At 40.5% G+C, this 22036-nt stretch overlaps 1 protein-coding gene across 5 annotated transcripts in view; it reads right to left on the bottom strand.

Annotated features, from left to right (window-relative positions):
* Window positions 1-22036, bottom strand: part of LOC138757225 (endophilin-A1-like) — a 225909-nt gene that overhangs the window by 59113 nt on the left and 144760 nt on the right. For all 5 annotated transcript variants that reach the window (XM_069924232.1, XM_069924221.1, XM_069924243.1 and 2 more), the window contains exon 5: window positions 187-255. In XM_069924232.1, coding sequence (XP_069780333.1) covers window positions 187-255 — 69 coding nt within the window. The remainder of the gene's footprint in view (window positions 1-186; window positions 256-22036) is intronic.

Below are 22036 nucleotides of genomic sequence, written 5' to 3' on the forward strand. Positions count from 1 at the left end.
TCATTTTAACACATTTCTTTTTCCCTAACATTGCTTCAGACCTTCGGGACTCCATTTTGTTCAGCTCTCTGCTCCTTTCTGACTTATCCTGTTTTTTTTTATAATGTAAGTAACCAATGAGTCCACATTCTTCCTGTTCACAGGAAATCTGTAATGAGATAACAGAAAGTTAGGTATAACTTTTACCTTTTCCATTTCTTTGAAGTCATCATCAAGTTTGGTTCCCTCTGCACCACCAACCTTTTCACTGACACGCTGTTGGAGAAAAAAATATATAAAAGTAAGTTCTATGAATTCAAGAAACAGCCATATGAATATACTGCAAGTGTATGGTGTTCAACACTGAGGTGCAGTCAATGAACAACAGCCTGACATGGATATGATCTAATGTAAAGTGCCTGTGAGATGGCATCCACTGTTGTCCAATTGTGGTGGTGCAAACTGAAAGGCATCCAGGTCCTTCCTGAAGCAGGAAGTATAACCAACCTTTCAAGGCGCTTCATTGTGATGGACACAAGTTTCTCAGCCAGTAGCTGTCAAACACCAGTACGACAGATGTTCTTTTGAAGTAGGTGGGCAATTCAGACCAAAGCAATGAGAGGTTGAAAAGGTCCGCAAATCTTCAGGCAGTTGGACTGAGCAGGTTTTAAGGATTTGGCCAAGTACGTTGTTTGGGCCAGATGCCTTCCACACCCACTCTTGAAGGTTCCTTTGGTGCAAACCTCAATTACTGGAAGCACAGAGGTGCAATGAGCTGTGAGGGCTCTTGAGAGTTTATCATCGTTTTCTCTTCCCTTTTCCAATCCAAATCTTTGCCTAGTGTCTTTTAAATGTTGGAATTTTACCCACCTCTCCCACTTCTTCTGGTAGCTCATTCCACATCCCCACACCCACAAGTGTGAAAGTTTTTCATTAAATCTCTCCCCACTCACCTTAAATGTATTCCTTCTAGTTTTAGACCCTTCACCCGGGGAAAAGCCGTGTCTCCATCATGATTTTATAAATTTCCATAAGGTCTTTCCTCACCTCCTATGCTGTAGAAAAAAAAAGCTCCAACTTATCCAGTCTCTCATAAATTAATCTTTTCAGTCTTAGTAACATCCTTGTGAATCTTTACTGCCACCTTTCCAGCTGAACAATACCTTTCCCATAGCTCGGAGACCAAAACTGTGCAACGTCTATGCAGTTTTAACATGACATCCCTACAGTACTAACTGCTCTGACCAATTAAGGTAAATGTGCCAAATGCCTTCTTCATTGGTGCCCACCTGCATAACCATTATCATGGAATTATGCACGCAATCTCAAGTCCTTTTGTCCTACAGCACGACTCAGATCCCTACCATTCACCATGCAAGTCCCGCAACACTTCACATTTGACCAAGTTAAATTCCACCTGCTGTTCCTTGGCCCAGATCCCAATTCATCTGGATCCTGTTGTAATCTAAGAAAACCTTCACTCTCCATGATACCGTGAATTTTGGTGTCATCCACAAACTTACTAATCATACTGACCACGTTGTCATCCAAGTTATTACTATATAAAAGGCACAGAGCGGACCCAGGACAGATCCCTGTGGCACACCACCAGCAACAGGCCACCAATCTGAGTAATGATCCAAGCAATAATCCTTCAAAACCACCTTCTGCGTTCTGTCATCAAGTCAATTCTGTATCCCTGGATCTCATATGACTATGGCAATCCCAGTCACTATTAGCAAAATTAAAATAGCCTCCTGTTACAACCATCTACAATCTCACTGCATATTTGCTGCTATAATTTCAGATAACTATTAGGGGCCTTTTAGTATAATCTCTCCTTACACAAAAATACAACTCATCCTCCTCTCTTGCCTCCACCTTTAACATGCTTGTAACAAATCCATCTCTGCACACTGAGCTGTCAGCCCTGCCTATCTTTCAGCTATATTTCTGGAATAGCTAATAATACGTACATACACTGTCAAGCATAATGTTTGGACAAAGGCACTTTTTCCCTTTATTTGCCCGTGCTCCATAGTTCTAAATTTCTCATCAAACAATTCATATGTGCTTAAAGTGCACACTCCAGATTTTATTCAAGGTGATTTGAAAACATTTTGGTTTTACCATGTAGAAATTACAGTACTTGCTATACATAGTCCCCTCATTTTAGGGCACCATAATATTTGTGACATAGCAATAGCAGTCAGGTTTAGTACTTCATTGCATATCCACTTGCATGCAATGACTGAAGTCTGTGATTCATGGACATCACCAGGTGCTGAGTATCATCTCTAGTGATACACTGCCAGGCTTCTACTGCAGCCATCATCAGCTCCTGCTTGTTTTGGGGGCTTATCCCCTTAAGTTTTCTTTTCAACATATGGAATGCATGCTCAATCAGATTTAGATCCAATGACTGACTTGGTCATTCAAGAATATTCCAGTTTTTAACTTTGAAAAACTCTTTTGTTGCTTTGACCGTATGCTTGGGATCATTGTCATGCTGTAGAATGAAGTGCAGTCCAATGAGTTTGGATGCACTGGTTTGAACTTGAGCAGTCAAGATGTTTCCATACACCTCAGAATTCATTTTGCTACCGCCATCTGCAGTAACATCATCAATGAAGAAAAGTGCCCCAGTACCTGTGGCAGCCATGCATGCATAGTCCATAACACCCCCACCACGTTTCACAGATGAAGTGGTAAGCTTTGGACCTTGGGCAGTTCTTTTACGCCTCCACATTTTGCTCTTGCCATTGCTCAGATACAGGTTAATCTTGGTCTAGAATTCTGCAGGCTCTTTTAAATATTTCTTGGCACAAACTGTAAACTGCCATCCTGCTTCTTTTCCATTTGGTTTACATCTTGCAGTGTAGCCTCTGCATTTCTGTTCATGGGGTCTTCTTTGGAAAGTAGTCATTCACACATCCACCCCTGCCTTCCGAATGGAAATTCTTCCGTCATCAGCAATGGAGTTCTTCCTTGTCCCTTTGTGATTACTGAGCATATCAGTACCCGCTTTCTTCTTAATAATATTCCAAATAGTTCATTATGATAATCCTGGGTGATGTCTCTTACCATTTTATTCTTGTTTTTTTAGCCTCATAATGACTCTTTGACCTTCAATGGCACAACTCTGGTCCTCATGTTGAAAAATGGCAAAAACAGACTCCAAAAATGATCAAAAGCTTAGAAGCAAACCTAACTCTCTTATACCTGCAACAATGTAGCAATTAATCATATCTAAGTACTCACAAACACCTGTGAAGCCAAATGTCCCAAACATTGTGGTGCCCTGAAATGTGGGAACTATGTATAAAAAGTGCTATAATTTCTACATGGTCAAACCAAAATGAAAACAAATAATCTTGAATAAAATCTGGAATGTACACTTTAGTTGCATGTGAATTGTTTGATTACAAATTTAAAACTGTGGAGCAGAGTGAAAATAAAGGAAAGAAGTGTCTTTGTCCCAAACATTATGGAAGGAACTATGATATCCATTCGCATGTACCTACATCTCAGAGTTGATTGCCTTAGCTGATCACCCATCTGTATTAAAATAAATGCAATTGCATCTTTCAAACTTTTGTCGCCATCCTGCCTCCTTTACCTTTGATATTTGCCTCAACTCTCTTATCTGATACATCACTACCAACCCATGCCAGTCGAGGTTAAGCTCTCCTGATCAGCAAAAGCAAATCTCTCCATCAAGATACTAGCCTCAGTTCCAGTGCAACCAAACCCTCTTGTTCAGTTCAGTTCTGTCCAAGATAGAATCAAAAAAACCTAAATCCTTCTCTCTGCAACTTTTTCCTCAGGCATGCAATTCTTTGCTCTATCCTCTTTTTCTTTGGCTTGGCTTCGCGGACGAAGATTTATGGAGGGGGTAAAAAGTCCACGTCAGCTGCAGGCTCGTTTGTGGCTGACCAGTCCGATGCGGGACAGGCAGACACGATTGCAACGGTTGCAAGGGAAAATTGGTTGGTTGGGGTTGGGTGTTGGGTTTTTCCTCCTTTGCCTTTTGTCAGTGAGGTGGGCTCTGCGGTCTTCTTCAAAGGAGGCTGCTGCCCGCCAAACTGTGAGGCGCCAAGATGCACGGTTTGAGGCGTTATCAGCCCACTGGCGGTGGTCAATGTGGCAGGCACCAAGAGATTTCTTTAGGCAGTCCTTGTACCTTTTCTTTGGTGCACCTCTGTCACGGTGGCCAGTGGAGAGCTCGCCATATAATACGATCTTGGGAAGGCGATGGTCCTCCATTCTGGAGACGTGACCCATCCAGCGCAGCTGGATCTTCAGCAGCGTGGACTCGATGCTGTCGACCTCTGCCATCTCGAGTACCTCGACGTTAGGGGTGTGAGCGCTCCAATGGATGTTGAGGATGGAGCGGAGACAACGCTGGTGGAAGCATTCTAGGAGCCGTAGGTGGTGCCGGTAGAGGACCCATGATTCGGAGCCGAACAGGAGTGTGGGTATGACAACGGCTCTGTATACGCTTATCTTTGTGAGGTTTTTCAGTTGGTTGTTTTTCCAGACTCTTTTGTGTAGTCTTCCAAAGGCGCTATTTGCCTTGGCGAGTCTGTTGTCTATCTCATTGTCGATCCTTGCATCTGATGAAATGGTGCAGCCGAGATAGGTAAACTGGTTGACCGTTTTGAGTTTTGTGTGCCCGATGGAGATGTGGGGGGGCTGGTAGTCATGGTGGGGAGCTGGCTGATGGAGGACCTCAGTTTTCTTCAGGCTGACTTCCAGGCCAAACATTTTGGCAGTTTCCGCAAAGCAGGACGTCAAGCACTGAAGAGCTGGCTCTGAATGGGCAACTAAAGCGTCATCATCTGCAAAGAGTAGTTCACGGACAAGTTTCTCTTGTGTCTTGGTGTGAGCTTGCAGGCGCCTCAGATTGAAGAGACTGCCATCCGTGCGGTACCGGATGTAAACAGCGTCTTCATTGTTGGGGTCTTTCATGGCTTGGTTCAGCATCATGCTGAAGAAGATTGAAAAGAGGGTTGGTGCGAGAACACAGCCTTGCTTCACGCCATTGTTAATGGAGAAGGGTTCAGAGAGCTCATTGCTGTATCTGACCCGACCTTGTTGGTTTTCGTGCAGTTGGATAATCATGTTGAGGAACTTTGGGGGACATCCGATGCGCTCTAGTATTTGCCAAAGCCCTTTCCTGCTCACGGTGTCGAAGGCTTTGGTGAGGTCAACAAAGGTGATGTAGAGTCCTTTGTTTTGTTCTCTGCACTTTTCTTGGAGCTGTCTGAGGGCAAAGACCATGTCAGTGGTTCCTCTGTTTGCGCGAAAGCCGCACTGTGATTCTGGGAGAATATTCTCAGCGACACTAGGTATTATTCTATTTAGTAGAATCCTAGCGAAGATTTTGCCTGCAATGGAGAGCAACGTGATTCCCCTGTAGTTTGAGCAGTCTGATTTCTCGCCTTTGTTTTTGTACAGGGTGATGATGGTGGCATCACGAAGATCCTGAGGCAGTTTACCTTGGTCCCAACAAAGCTTGAAAAACTCATGCAGTTTGGCATGCAGAGTTTTGCCGCCAGCCTTCCAGGCTTCTGGGGGGATTCCATCCATACCTGCTGCTTTGCCACTTTTCAGTTGTTCGATTGCCTTATATGTCTCATCCAGGGTGGGAACCTCATCCAGCTCTAGCCTTAGGGGCTGTTGAGGGAGCTGGAGCAGGGCGGAATCTTGGACTGAGCGGTTGGTACTGAAAAGAGATTGGAAGTGTTCTGACCATCGGTTGAGGATGGAGATCTTGTCGCTGAGGAGGACTTTGCCGTCTGAGCTGCGCAGCGGGCTTTGGACTTGGGGTGAGGGGCCGTACACAGCCTTTAGAGCCTCGTAGAAACCCCTGAAGTCGCCAATGTCCGCGCTGAGCTGTGTTCGTTTGGCGAGGCTAGTCCACCACTCATTTTGGATCTCCCGGAGTTTGCGCTGAAGATGGCTGCATGCGCGACGGAAGGCTTGTTTCTTCTCTGGACAGGACGGCTTTGTAAGGTGAGCCTGGTGGGCAGCTCGCTTCTTTGCCAGCAGCTCCTGGATCTCCTGGCTGTTTTCGTCAAACCAGTCCTTGTTTTTCCTGGAGGAGAAGCCCAGTACCTCTTCAGTGGATTGCAGTATGGTAGTCTTCAACTGATCCCAGAGGGTTTCAGGGGACGGGTCCGTGAGGCGGGTTGCATCGTCGAGCTTTGCTTTGAGGTTTGCCTGGAAGTTTCCTCTCGCTTCGTCTGACTGCAGTTTTCCAACATTGAACCTCTTTCTGGGGGCTTTATTGTTCCTGGGCTTTGGCTTGAAGTGAAGGTTGAGCTTGCAGCGAACCAGCCGGTGGTCAGTGTGGCATTCCGCGCTAGGCATGACCCTGGTGTGGAGCACATCTTGTTTGTCACTTTCTCGCACCAGGATGTAGTCCAGGAGGTGCCAGTGTTTGGATCGGGGATGCATCCAGGTGGTCTTAAGGCTGTCCCTCTGCTGAAAAAGGGTGTTTGTAATGACAAGCCGCTGTTCTGCGCAGAGCTCCAACAGGAGGCGCCCATTGTCGTTGCACTTGCCGACGCCATGCTTGCCCAGGATTCCTGGCCAGGTTTCTGAGTCTTTGCCGACACGAGCGTTGAAGTCGCCCAGGATGACAACCTTGTCGGCTGTAGGGGTACGTTGGATGAGGTTGCGCAGGTCGGTGTAGAACTTGTTCTTTTCTGCTGGTTCCGCCTGGAGGGTTGGAGCATAGACACTGATGAGGGTGATGTGACGCTTGTTTTGAAGTGGAAGTCGCATGGACATGATTCGGTCCGAGAGGCCTGTCGGAAGGTTTTCGAGTTTGGAGGCAATGAAGCTCTTGACCATGAAGCCTACACCAGATAGGCGTCGTTCATCCGAAGGCTTGCCAGACCAGTAGAGTGTGTAGCCCGCGCCGCGTTCTTGGAGGCTGCCTACATCTGCCAGGCGGACTTCACTGAGAGCGGCTATGTCGATGTCAAGTCTGAGGAGTTCATGTGCAATGAGGGCAGACCGACGTTCAGGTCGATGGCTGTCAGTCTTGTCTAGCATGGTTCTGATGTTCCAGCATGCTAGCTTGAGTTTGTGAGCATCTTTTGAGGGGGAGGACGTGGAGGGGGAGGACGTGGAGGGGGAGGACGTTGAGGGGGAGGACGTGGACCTGTCCTCGGGCCTGCGCAAAGGAGCTTTTAGGTGGAGTGCAGTGTGTGCTGTACTGGCCCCACCCTTTACACCCATGGTTCGTGTGCCGTGGCCAAGCAAGCTGGGACGTGGCAGCGAGGTCCTTGGGTCGTAGGTTTTATATCGGAGTGGCCTTCTCCTATGCAGGTTTCTTACCCGGGCTGGAGGGGCCTGCCTCCCCTCCTAGGTCGGTCCATACTGCCCGGACCGGGGCCGAGGCCGCCGCAGTTCACCCTGTGCCTGGACTGGGGCCACCGCCTCCCACTCCCTGCCCGGACCGGGGCCTCCGTCTGCCTCACTCGACCGAGGCCGGGGCCGCCGTCTCCCCCTTGCTCCTGCCCGTATCGGGGCCGCCGCCGTCTACCCTTCGCCCGGACCGGGGCCGCTGCTGCTCTCCCTGTGCCCGGACTGGGGCCGCCGTCTCCCCCTTGCTCCTGCCCGGATCGGGGCCGCCGCCGTCTACCCTTCGCCCGGATCGGGGCCAGGGCCGCAACACTAGGTGCTTTAAACAATGTAAGTAATCACATCGGATACAGCAATCTCCGAGACCTGTAGCCACACTCTCTCTCACACACATGCAGTAATATTCAGGAACTAGCACACTCTAACTATACAGGGACTTCAACATGTACTCTCAGTTCCCTGTACAATGGGGTGTGGCTCAATGCTAAGAATTCCCACTATCAGTGTAGTGAACACTTTACCAATGACCCTTCCAGCGAAAGCCACAATTCACGACCTGGCACAGAGCATTGTTCGTAGTCAGGACCAAGGAGCAATCCTATCCTAATCTCACCCTTATTAGCACAAGGCACTGGAAGTAACCCAAAGATTACACCCTTTGACACCTACTTTTTAACTTTCTATCTAACTCCCTAATTCACTCTGCAGGACCTTATATCATTGGTACCAATGAATAAAATAACCGATGGCTGCTCATTAAGAATGTTCCGCATCTCCTCAGAGACTTCATTCCCTGTGGAGCACAGGAGACCACATACCATCTTGGAGTTAAACAAGTAAGTCTGCGGGCGCTGGGTTGAATGTAATACCCCAAAATACTGGAGAAACTCAGCAGTTCAGCAGGTACCTTGACAAAGGGCTCAGGCATGAAATATTGGTTACCCTTTACTTTCAATAGATGCTGAGTGGCCTGCTGAGTATTGGATCCTGGAGTCTCATTCACAATCTGTTGCCGATTCGAGTTCCAATCCTACAGTTTTCCTTGTCTCCACTCTATCCTGCTGTGCATGAGAGCCAGTCTTAATGCCAGACTTGAATGCCACTGCTGCTCTCCTCTGAAAGGCCCCCCCCCCCCCAACTGAACTGCTGCTTTGGTAACCACCTGTCTCCGATGCTCTTGATATCCAACTACAATTCCACCTGAATATTGCAGTTGGACACACTCTGCACAAGTATAATCATCAGGGACTCTTCTATTTCTTATGTCTTCCACTTTCATTCATTCAGAAATCATTCAGTCAGCAATTAAAAGATGAAGTTGAACTGCACAGTTTTGACACATAGGATGATATTGTAACAGGGACTTCAGCAAATGCACCCTCGATCCTAAACATAAAATTTGTTTTCTGATATTGCTGGGGATGAACAGCATATTGCTCCATGTAACCCACATCACATGACAGCATTTTGAGGATTGGAAATGTGGGTTTCTGGTTATTTTATGAATTTGCTAAGTTAGAAAAAATGATTTACAGTGAATCAAGCAAGTCTTGCAGCTCTCAGCAGCTTAGTACTGCAGCAATTAAGTATCGCTGGACAACACCATCCATCTGGTTTCCCCTGAGGATATATTATTCAACGTCAGTAGGGTCCCGTGGTGGCAATTTCAGTGTGATTCTGCACATTATACACAAATCATAGGAGCATCCCAGCATACTGACTCACATTAAAGAGTCCGAGTTTTTGCAAAGGATTACAGGATGCCCAATGGACTGTTTCCAATACTGTATCCTGCTGCAGGTCATAAGTAACTGAACCCAGAGATCTATGAGAGAGAATATTCTCCCTTCCATCTATGTAGGAACCCATATTTAGATTTCCATTATGAACAATGAATGATAGGAAATATTTCACAGGAAATATTCCTCAATGAAAATCACACCATCATTCAGTCATTGCATTTATTGCATTAATATCAAATAACTATGTCTATCCTAACTTCAGGGCGCGTCTGACTGCATCAAAATGTTCTCAGTTTGTTGTCTCCCGATACAACTTCTTTTTCTTTTACATGCCATTGAGTTTGAGGATGATTTGTTTCCACTCTTGCTTTGTTAGTTCTGAGGTAGCTAATGAGGCAACGTGAGACTCACATGCTCTACCACTGTTGAGGTAACTGTTGCTACACAACAACATAAGGAATAAGAGCAGGAGTAGACCATTTGGCACATCAAGCCTGCTCTGCAAGCCAATAAAATCATGGTTAATTAAGCTGTGCATTCAGCATCACATTTGCCTTATCCATAAACCATAATTCCCCCACAATGCTAAAATCTTTCTAACCACAATGTTCCAATTTATTGTCAGAGTGCAAACATGGCATCACATACAACCTGAGATTCTTTTTTCCTGAGAGCCAGGCAGAATGACCACTTATTGGTAGTGCAAAAAAATTGTTGTCAAGAAAAGATGTAGGCACAAAAGACAGAAAGCACAAACAGAAGAAATAAATAATATACAAAGTAGGAGTCCTAAAATTAGTCTCTGATTGATTTTATTATTTAGGAGTCTGATGGTAGAGGGGTAGCAACTGTTCCTGAACTTGGTGGTGCAAGTCATGGCACTTATTCCTCTTTCTTGATGGCAGCAGTGAGAACAGTATGTCTTCGGTGGTGTGGATCCTTGATGATTTCTGCTGCTCTCTAATGGCAACACTCCAGTTAGGTTTTCTCGATGGTGGGGAGAGTCTTGCCTATGATGTTCTGGGCTGTGTCCACTACCTTTTGCAGGATTCTTTGCTCAGAGGTATTGATTCTCCCCTTCCAAAGCCTTGATCAGCCAGTCAGCACAGTTTCTGCTATGCATGTGTAGAAGTTTGCCAAGGTTTCCAATGTCATACCAAACCTCCACAAATGACTGAGGAAATAGAGATGCTAAAAGTCAGGTCCTTGGTTTTGGTGTAATTGAGTTTGAGGTTATTTTTGGTGCACCATCCAGCCAAGTTTTCATTCTCCCTCCTGTGTGCTGACTCATCACCCCTTTACTGTGGTATTGTCAGCAAATTTGTAATTAATGTTGATGTCATACCAAGCCACACAGTTGTAGGTGTAAAGTGATCAGAGCAGTGGGCTAAGAATACATTCCTATGATTCCTCAGTGCTGATGGAGATTGTGGAGGAGATCTTCTTGCTAATCTGCACTGATTGAGGTCTAGATGTGAAGAAATCCAGGATCCAATTACACAGTGGGTACTGAGGCCCAAGTCTTAAGAGATTGCTGATTAGTTTTGAGGGGATGATGGTGTTGAATGCTGAACTGTAGTCAATAAAGAGCATCCTGATGTATGCATCTTTGCTGTCTGGGTGTTTCAGGGTTTTGAGCAGAGCCAGTGAGATGGCATCTGCTTTAGACCTGTTGCTGCGGTAGGTAAATTGGAACAGATCCATGTCGCGGCCCAGACAGGAGTCAATATCCTTCAACACCAGCCTCTCAATGCAGTTCATCACTGTGGATGTGAATGCCACTGGTCAGTAGTCATGTAGGTTACCACACCCTTCTTGGGCACTGGTATGATTGAGGCCTGTTTGAAAACAGGTGTGTATCATGGCCTGTTGGAGTAAGATGTTGAATATATCTGGCCATTGGTTAGGACAGGTTTTCAATTCTTGCTGGGTACTTCATTGGAATTGGACTTGGTCTTTGATTTAATATACTTAATGAGGTAGACTCTACTGCTTTGTTAGGCAGAGAATTCCACAGATTCACTACACTCTGGAAAAAGAGTTTCTCCACATCTTGGTCCTAAATCTATTCCCATGAATCTTGAGGCAATGACCCCAAGTTCCAGTGTCAACCACTCATGGAACAACTTTACTATCTTGAGTATCCCTTTCATAATACATTTCTATAAGATCCCCTCTCGTCCTTCTAAATTCCAGTGACTATAGTCCCAGGTGACTCAATCTGAAAGCAAATCTGCTTAACTCAAGAATCAATCTGGTGACCTGCTCTGAACCACCTCCAAAGGAAATATATATTTTCTCAAGCAAGAAGATCAATCATCTTTTTTTTTACCTTCTTTGTTAGATACAGGTTTTATGGAGTGGTGTAGACTGGGTATCAAAAATTTTAAAGATTTTTATTCAAAATAATTTTGCTTCTTATGAACAATTGACAGCAAAATGTAAATTACCCAATAGTCATTTTTTCAGATATCTATAAATCAGACATTTTGTTCAGTCCAAACTCTGATTTTCCATGGATTTCTGAAACAAACTTTATTGATTTACATTTAACTCAATTTTCGTATAGAGGCTCAATATCAATTATTTAAAATAATTTGATGGACTTGAGAACAGTTTCGTTAGTTAAGTTCAAGAGTGATTGGAAGCATGATATGGATTTATCACTTACAGATGAGGACTGGGATACCATTCTAAATTTGATAAATGAATCCTTCTTCTATGTACAACATTGTTGCAATTCAAAGTGGTGCATAGAGTACATGTTTCAAAACAAACTATTTCACTTTTATTCTGCTATCAATTCATTGATAGATGTAAAATTTTTGAGGCTTCATTTGATATGTATGTTTTGGACTTGCCCTGGATTAAAAAATTTTTGGAAAATTATTTTCAAACTTTATCAGTCATTCTTAAGGTCAAGTTAGAACCGTACCCTTTAATTGCTCTATTTGGTTTTTCTGAAGAGGAAATATTATTGACTTTATCTCAGAAGGTGAATTTTAGCTTTTACCTCATTGATAGCTCGACGGGGAATTTTGATGAAATGGAAAGAAGCCCTGCACCTACTCATACTCAACGGTTACAGGAGGTCAATGTCCTTTCTAAGTTTAGAAAAAAAAAATCAGATATAATGTTAAAGATGTGAAGGTAAATTTTTAAAAGACATTCATGGAGTATTACCATAATTTAAAGAATTAAGGTGTTTGGATGCTCCTGTATAGCCTTGTCTGGCTTCCGAATGTTGACCTTCATTTCCTATGTATATTAGGCATACAAGACAACCTTGTTTAAAGGGAGGAGTTTGATTAACAAGTTTTTTTTTCCTTTTTTTGTTTTGTTTTGTTTTCTTTTTTTCTTTTGAGATATTTTGATAAAATGTGTTTGATTGAGAAGGGTACACACAATTTATACTATGTATGATTAAGGTATTATTTGAGAAGTACAAATTATGTGTTTTTTTATATTCCAGCCCATGTATTGGATTAATAAGTGTGTATGTTTTTTTGTAATTAAACTCATTAAAGTTATTTTAAAAAGAACAGAACTGCACACAATACCAGGTGTACCTTTACCAGTACCCTGTACAATTGAAGAACCTTGCTACTCTTACTTTCAATCCCTCGAGGAATGAAGGACAACATTCCATTTGACTTCTTGATTATCTGTTGTATTTGCAAACTAACCTTTAGTAATCCATGCACAAATACTCCCAAGTCCCTCTGCAGAATAACATGCTCCACTCTTTCACTATTTAGATAATGTGATCTTCAATTTTCCTTTCAAATTGGATGACTTTGCATTATCAACATTGTACTCCATCTGGCAGAACCATGCCCATTCATTTAACATAGCTATATCTCTCTACAGACTCTCTGCACAATTTGCTTTTCCACTCATCTTATTGTCATTATCAAACTTAGATGGGCCACATTTGGTCCTCTCTTCCAAATCGTTAATGTACGGTATATCGTGAACAGTTGCAGGCCTAGCACCAGGCTCTGTGGCACTTTGCTCACCACGAATTGCCATCCAGAGAATGCCTTCTATTGGTTATCCAAATCCTCTATCCATCCCAATACTTTATCCCAAACTCCATGCATCTTGATTTTATGGATATCTTTATGTGGCTCCTTACTGAATGCCTTCTGGAAACACAAGTACACAAAATACACTTGTTTCCATCTATCCACTGTACTCAGAATATCCTCAATGAACTCCTCTGAATTTATCAAAACAGGACTTGCCCTATCTGAATTTATGCTGTGTCTGCCTGATGGAACAATTTCTATCCAGTTGTCTTGCCATTTCTTTCTTAATGATAGGTTCAAGCATTTTCATGATGGCAGATATCAAGCTGAAAAGCCAAAATTACCTTCCTTTCTTTTTTAAAACAGCAACACAACACTCACTTTCTTCCAATGTGCTAGGACTTACCCAGAAGCCAAAGAATTTTGGTAAATTATAATAAATGCCTTCACTATAAAATCTGCCATTTTATTCAGAAACTGGGAGGGTTATGAAAGTTTAGGCCCTCTCGTTTGCTCAGCACTACCTCTTTAGAGATAGCAATTGTCTCAAGGGTTCTCCTCACATTGGATGCGTCCTCCACCATGAAAATTAACAGAAAATAGTCCTCCAAAGCCATGGACATTTCCACATTACGCAATATTAATCCCGTTTTCACCTTCCAAGGGACCTTTGTTTACCATAGTCACTACTTCACACTTCATAGTTATAAAATATTTCACAATGTTTTTATATTTTGTGCTGGCATACTTTCATAATTCATCTTCCATTTCTTGACTTCTTGCTTCCTGGTTCTTTGTTGTTTTTTAAAGTTTTTCCAATCTTCTAGTTATCCACTACTCTTGTACATGTGATATTTTAGTTTGATGCCTTCCCTTATTTCCTGAGTTATCGAAGGTTGGCTCTCCTACTCTTACTGTCCTTGCTATTAACTGGAATATGCATTTGTTGAGCCCTGTGTTTGACAGCTGTCTTCATTTTCTCAGGGTAAGAAACCTACTGTCCTTATCGAGATGATGCAATAATCTCCAGGCTGACATGACTGGCACTTCACTGTCTTCTCTGGGAAGATTAGGGATATGCAATAAATGCAAATATGGCCAGCAATGTGTGTGTGTGTGTGTGTGTGTGTGTGTGTGTATATGTATGTGTGTATATATATTTACACACACACACACACACACACACACCTATTTATCAACCTCCCCATTCCTTCTGCCACACTTCCTTTATTAAATTCATTTTTTTAAAGGATGGTTCTCTGTAACTATAGTTGGGAAATTAAGGGTTATGGAAAAAGGCTGTTAGATCAGGCCATGATCCCATAGTATGGTGGAGGAGGCTCAACAGGTCAGATGGCCCATTCATGCTCCTATTTTTTATGACAAAGGTATGAGATCCAAAGAGACGGTACATGATGATGCCAAAAAAGCAGAGAACCTGAGGACTGGGTACATTTCAGAATTCAGAAAAGGACAAGGATAGAAAGGAAGTTATGTTCATTTTATAAAAAGTTATATACATCTGAAGGAAAACAAGGAACTGGATCAATTGATTTTTTAAAATCACAGTTGAATTTACCGATATTAGAGGATACAGATATACAGGAGTTAGAACCATTTACTGATTCGGAAATTAAAATGACTATGATGGAAATGCTGAATGGTAAATCACCTGGTGATGATGGATTTTCGGTTGAATTTTATAAAATTTTTTATGATGATTTATCTACAATGTTTGGGGATGTATTACATCAAGTTGGAGAACATTATGAATTACCTGAGTCTTGTTCTAGTGCTTTAATTACAGTAATTCCACAAAAAATAGAGATCCTTTGAAAAATCTTTATATAGACCAATTTCATTGTTAAATGTAGATTATAAAATAATAGCTAAAATATTAGCAAATAGATTGGCTAAATTTTTACCCAAGTTGATTCATATGGATCAAACAGGTTTTATAAAGAATAGATATGCTTCAGGTAATATTTTGTGTGTGATTAGTTTGATTAATAGATTTCGACAATCTTCAGATCACCCGATGGTGATATCTTTAGATGCAGAAAAAGCATTTGACAGAGTTGAATGGAATTTTTTGTTTAAAGTTTTGGAGAAATTTAAGTTTGATCCTTTTTTTATTGGTTAGATTAGGGCTCTATATAGTAAACCGGTAGCTAGAGTATTGACGAATGGTTTGATTTCGGAACCTTTTAAATTGACTCGTTCAACTCGTCAAGGTTGTCCTTTATCACCAGCTTTGTTTGCGTTAGTGATTGAACCTTTAGCACAGCTGATAAGACAAAATACACTGATACAAGGTATGAAAGTTTAGACGAGGAGTATAAAATTATTTTATTTGCTGATGATGTATTGGTGTATTTAACAAACCTAGCTCAGTCACTTTTGCACTTGAAGGAATGTTTAATACAATATGGATTCCTTTCTGGATATAAAGTTAATTGGGAAAAAAGTGAAATATTATCAGTAAGTAAAGGAGATTATTCAGTTTATAAGAATATTATTAATTTGAAATGGACTGATCAAATTAAATATCTGGGTATAATTTTGGATGTTAATTAAATTATGTTCTGTTATTTAAAAAAATTAAAACTGATTTGATTAAATGGAAAGATTTACCTATTAATTTATTGGGTAGGATAAATACAATTAAGATGAATATTTTTCCCTGTATACAATATTTGATTCAATCTATTCTGTATTTATTTGATAATTTTTTTTGAGACTTGAATAAAATGGTTAGGGAGTTTTTATGGAGAGGTAAATTTTCGAGAGTAGCTTTGGATAAATTAACTTGGAAATATGAGTTAGGGTGATTACGTTTACCACATTTTCAAAATTATTATGAAGCAGCCCAACTTAAATTTATTAGTTCATTGATGGATTTGGTACGGCCTCCTAGTTGGGTCAAAATTGAGATGGTAAATATTTCTGAATTTGAAATGCATCAATTTTTGTTTAGATGGAATATAAATTTGTTACAACAATATAATGTGCCTATACTAAAACATTTAATGAAGTTATGGATAAAGAAAAATAAAACAACTCTCTAGGGGTAAATTATTGGCTTTGACTCCATTGTATAATAATCAACTTATTCCTTTTTCAATACATAATCGAAGTTTATTGCATTGGAGATTTAAAGGTGTGAAAAATTTGGGAGATTGTTTTATAGAGGGTACATTTTTATCTTTTAATCAGATGAGGGACAGTTTTGGTATTGATAAGAACTCTTTGTTTCTCTATTATCAAATTCGATCTTTGGTAAAACGTATGTTTGGTAGAGATATGATTTTACCTGAAATGACTAAATTTGAGACTTTTCTTATGAAGGTACCAGAAAAGGGTTACATTTCATCTATGTATCAAATATTACAGGATGGTATGGATAAAAAGGGTTGGGATAGATCTAAAAGTAAATGGGAAGCGGATATTTTTTCCGAGGATGATTGGTTAGATATCTGTTATGATAGTGTAACTAGATTGATAAATACACATTATGCAATGATTAACTATAATTTTTTTACATCAATTATACTTAACACCTGAAAAATTAAAGAAGTATGGTTTTCATGAATCAGATTTGTGTTTTAGATGTGATAATATAGTTGGAACTTTTTTTTCATGCTGTTTGGTCACGTATACATATACAATCTTTTTGGAAGAAAATTCAATTGTTTTTAGAATACCTGTATAAGATTAAAATACTTTTAGATCTGACAGTATTTTTATTGGGTAGTTTGCAACCTCTGAAAGGCTTGGGATTAGATAAGTTTCAGCTTACTTTTGTATATTTAGCTTTATCTGTAGTGAAAAAATGTATTGCTAGTATGTGGAAAGATACAAGTATGATTGATATTAATAGATGGCATAATGAAATGAGATATTGTTTAATAATGGAAAAAAATACGTATGTTTCACGTGATAATTATAATTTTTTTATTAATAAGTGGTTGTTATAATCAGAATATTTACATTTCAATTTACATTGATTAGATCTTAATATGTATATTTAATTTTTGTTTAATATTTTTTCTTTTTTCTTTCTTTATGGCTCTCCTTAGGAGAGTTGGCTGAAGGGGGGGGGGGCTCTTCTTTTTTTTCTATATAAAAATAACGTTCATGTTTATGGTTAATTGTTGTATATGTTATATACTATTTGTTTTTTGAACGAATAAATAAAGTTTAAAAAAAGGATAGAAAAGAAGAATCATGTAACAAGAAATATTAATATTATGAATATGCAAAATATCAGAATAGTGGATCCCTGACAGATTGAGACAAGATAACTTGCATTGGAGAATATGGAAATGGTAAATAAAATAGTACAGAAAATTACTGCAAATAATGCAGCAACACGAACAAATGAACTAGCACTGGTTAAAAAAGATAATTATGGAGGAATTAATAGGTACAAAAGCAAATAAATTGTCAGGACTCAATGACATGTACCCTCAGGTTGTTAAATAGGTAGTTTTTCACACTTTAAATATCCTGGATGCCACCTTCCAAAATTCCACAGATCCAATTATGCACCACACAGAATTTCAAAAGACGAGCACTGAGCTGGTAAGTCTCTTTTCCAGCAACTAGAGTCAGTGTGAGAGTGAGTGAGAGATGGATACTGTAACACTTGCGACCAACCAAGTTAGTCGGAGAATGCATTCTGCCGTTATCAGCAAAATGGTGATTTTTTATACCCTTGGATACATGCTTAGAACATCATCATATCATTACTTGTCCAATGACTAAAACTGTTGCTATCCTTTCCCTGCTAGCTTCCTGCCTCTCAATCCATCAATGTCTCTCTTATCTTGTAAGTACAAGGATGCATTCTGTTACTCCTTAGTACTGGGTGACTCCTTCTCCGGTCCCATCTCATGATGTTTTACCTAACAAGAGTACAAGGACACCTCCCCTTCTTGTTACTGCCCTGTACAGGGTAACTCCCTACACATTCCCATCTCATGATGTTTTACCTTACAATACTTTAAAAATTGCAATTAACTAATTAATTGTAGCAAATAAAAAAGAAAGGAAGCTTAAGTGGAGTATTCACAATAGGTGTGGCCCAGTGTAAGAGTGGGATATTAAGCCTTTGACTAGGGAAAAGAGGCTGGTGTTGGAAGTGTTAACAATCTTAAAGGAGAAATGGCTTCCGTTAGAAAGCATGGTTAAGAGCATAAAGTAAGGATTTTTTTTCTTATTATTACATATAGTGGGCATTGCAAAAAATGCATATGGTGTGCGGCATATCAGGGAAGTCATTGGTTACATTGATGACTTCACCTGCAACTATAGCTCTTTACAGTTTATGTTAGGAAACTGGAGCTGGATAAACTCCTCATTTTAGAAACAAACAGATAGATGTACAGGGAAACTGTCACTCCAAGGATGCAGAAGGTCACCTCATTGCCTACCATCAGGAAAGGGATTCTCCAGTCAGTGGAGAGTAACCCTGTGGCTGTTTCCCCCCTTAATAAAGTGTATATTGTTTTGGATCCTGTTAAGGAGGATGACCTACCTGAGATGAAATGAATGGTGGCCTTAATTTATTTCAATCACCTACATTTTCTGATAACTACCTTTGATTACTTGTTTTGATGGTGATAAGGTTACCATCCCAAATAATGTATTTATTATTAAGCTGCAGTACAAAATAATGCGAATTGGTTCAATTCTAAATGAAAGTGTGACTTCTGATATTGAGAGATTGTGATTATGCACTCCAACTGTGATTTAGAACTCTAAACTGCATTAAACAACTCTAAAGCCCAATATTTAAATTCCATGCAGGTATTTAACACTATAAAATGCACACAGGAGACCTACAACATTGCAGATTTTATATTTCCTAAAGAAAATTGTAATTATTACATTTGTGTAAGTGAAATATTAGATTTGATCTCAGAAAATGCTACCTGGGACTAACATACTTAAACTCACACATGTGGAGTTAAAAACTGGTATCCTGGCCTCACTGGAAATATGCTAGCTATTTAGATCAGATTTTTTTTGAAAACTTTATTTAAAGACTTTAATCAAAATACAGTTAAACATAACAAAGAAAAGTGAAGAACAAATTTTAAATGTATATATTAAAAAAAACCCTCCCACCCCTTCAGCCAGCTCCCTTAAGGGGAGCCAAATATAAAAACAATACAGATAATATAAAGAATATTTCAAAGTATTTCCAAATTCATATACTCCAAATAAGGAGACCACATTTTAACAAAAAATGAATAATTATCATGTAAATTTTTCCATAATGATACAAGTTCTCAATTCATTATGCCAGCATGTTATTTAATCTCCACATTATCTTTCCAAGTACTAGCTACACATTTTCGTGCTACAGACAGCACTAGACGTACAAATACAATTTGAAATTTAGCCAAACCTAGTCCTTTCAAAGAAACCATATATCCCAACAAAAAAATCGATGGGTCTAATGGCAATTTAATGTTAAATAATTTTTCCAAAACCAATCTAAGTCCTTCCCAAAGCTGTTGTACTTTAACACAAGACCAGACAGCATGTAAAAAAAGTTCCAATACATAATCCACATCTAAAACAAGAATCTGAATTACTAAACCCATATTTTTTAAATTTCTCTGGAGTTAAATATAACTGATGTAAAAATTATAATTAACCATTCTATATTGTACATTTGTCACTTTAGTTACACTATCATGGCACATAACCTCCCAATTATCTTTGGGGAAAAATATGTTAAATCACTTTCCCATTTAAGTCTAGATTTCTCCCATCTTGTAGCAATTGGTACATACCCAAAATATAACCTTTCTTAGGTACAGAAGAAATCAAAGACTCAAATTTCCTCAATATGGATAGATTCATCTCTTTACCATAATTATCTTTTATCAAAGGTCTAAGTTGATAATACACAGTTTACAGATATATCAAATTTCTCCCTCAGTCAGATAAAGGAAAGAAACTGGCCTTCTTCAAAATAGTCCTGAACTATCTTAATACCTTTAGAATTCCATCTCTTTAAATGATTATTAAATATTGAAAAAGGAATAAGTTGATTACGATATAATGGGGTTTGAATTGATAATTTACCCTTTGATCCTAAAACCATATTTCATTTAACCCATATCCTTAACAAATGTTTTAGTACTGGCATATTAAATTCCCACAATAAATTCCCATTCTACTTGAATATAAACTGATGTATCTCAACTTCAGATATACAAGCCATTTCCAACTTTGCCCAACTCTGAGGTTGGTCCATAATCCATCAATCTACTAACAAATTTCAACTGAGCTGCTTCATAATAATTTTGAAAATGAGGAAACTGCAATCCACCAAATGCATATTTCCATGTAAGTTTATGCAAAGCTACTCGTGCTAATTTTCCCTTCCATAAAACTTCCGCACTGCTCCATTCAGATCCTGAAAAAAACCCTTAAAGTCGACATGGTATCGACTGAAACAAATATTGAATTTGAGGGAAAATATTCATTTTAATACAATTTACTCGACCAATTAATGTTAACGGCAGATCTTTCCATTTAGTCAAATCCTTTTTAATAAAGGAACATAATTTAATTTATATAAAGATTGATAATCTACATTTACTACCACCCCTAAATATTTAATTCTATCTAACCACTTTAATTTTATAATACTTTCTTTTTCTTTTCTTTGGCTTGGCTTCGCGGAGGAAGATTTATGGAGGGAGTAAAAGTCCACGTCAGCTGCAGGCTCATTTGTGGCTGACCAGTCCGATGCGGGACAGGCAGACACGGTTGCAGCGGCTGCAGGGGAAAATTGGTTGGTTGGGGTTGGGTGTTGGGTTTTTCCTCCTTTGCCTTTTGTCAGTGAGGTGGGCTCTGCAGTCTTCTTCAAAGGAGGTTGCTGCCCGCCAAATTGTGAGGCGCCAAGATGCACGGTTTGAGGCGATATCAGCCCACTGGCGGTGGTCAATGTGGCAGGCACCAAGAGATTTCTTTAGGCAGTCCTTGTACCTTTTCTTTGGTGCACCTCTGTCACGGTGGCCAGTGGAGAGCTCGCCATATAACACGATCTTGGGAAGGCGATGGTCCTCCATTCTGGAGACGTGACCCACCCAGCGCAGCTGGATCTTCAGCAGCGTGGACTCGATGCTGTCGACCTCTGCCATCTCGAGTACTTCGACGTTAGGGATGAAAGAGCTCCAATGGATGTTGAGGATGGAGCGGAGACAACGCTGGTGGAAGCGTTCTAGGAGCCGTAGGTGATGCCGGTAGTGGACCCATGATTCGGAGCCGAACAGGAGTGTGGGTATGACAACGGCTCTGTATATGCTTATCTTTGTGAGGTTTTTCAGTTGGGTGTTTTTCCAGACTCTTTTGTGTAGTCTTCCAAAGGCGCTATTTGCCTTGGCGAGTCTGTTGTCTATCTCATTGTCGATCCTTGCATCTGATTAAATGGTGCAGCCGAGATAGGTAAACTGGTTGACCGTTTTGAGTTTTGTGTGCCCGATGGAGATGTGGGGGGGCTGGTAGTCATGGTGGGGAGCTGGCTGATGGAGGACCTCAGTTTTCTTCAGCCTGACTTCCAGGCCAAACATTTTGGCAGTTTCCGCAAAGCAGGACGTCAAGCACTGAAGAGCTGGCTCTGAATGGGCAACTAAAGCGTCATCATCTGCAAAGAGTAGTTCACGGACAAGTTTCTCTTGTGTCTTGGTGTGAGCTTGCAGGCGCCTCAGATTGAAGAGACTGCCATCCGTGCGGTACCGGATGTAAACAGCGTCTTCATTGTTGAGGTCTTTCATGGCTTGGTTCAGCATCATGCTGAAGAAGATTGAAAAGAGGGTTGGTGCGAGAACACAGCCTTGCTTCACGCCATTGTTAATGGAGAAGGGTTCAGAGAGCTCATTGCTG

This window comes from Narcine bancroftii, chromosome 1, assembly GCF_036971445.1.
Source record: "Narcine bancroftii isolate sNarBan1 chromosome 1, sNarBan1.hap1, whole genome shotgun sequence".
In the NCBI taxonomy this organism is placed as follows: domain Eukaryota; kingdom Metazoa; phylum Chordata; class Chondrichthyes; order Torpediniformes; family Narcinidae; genus Narcine; species Narcine bancroftii.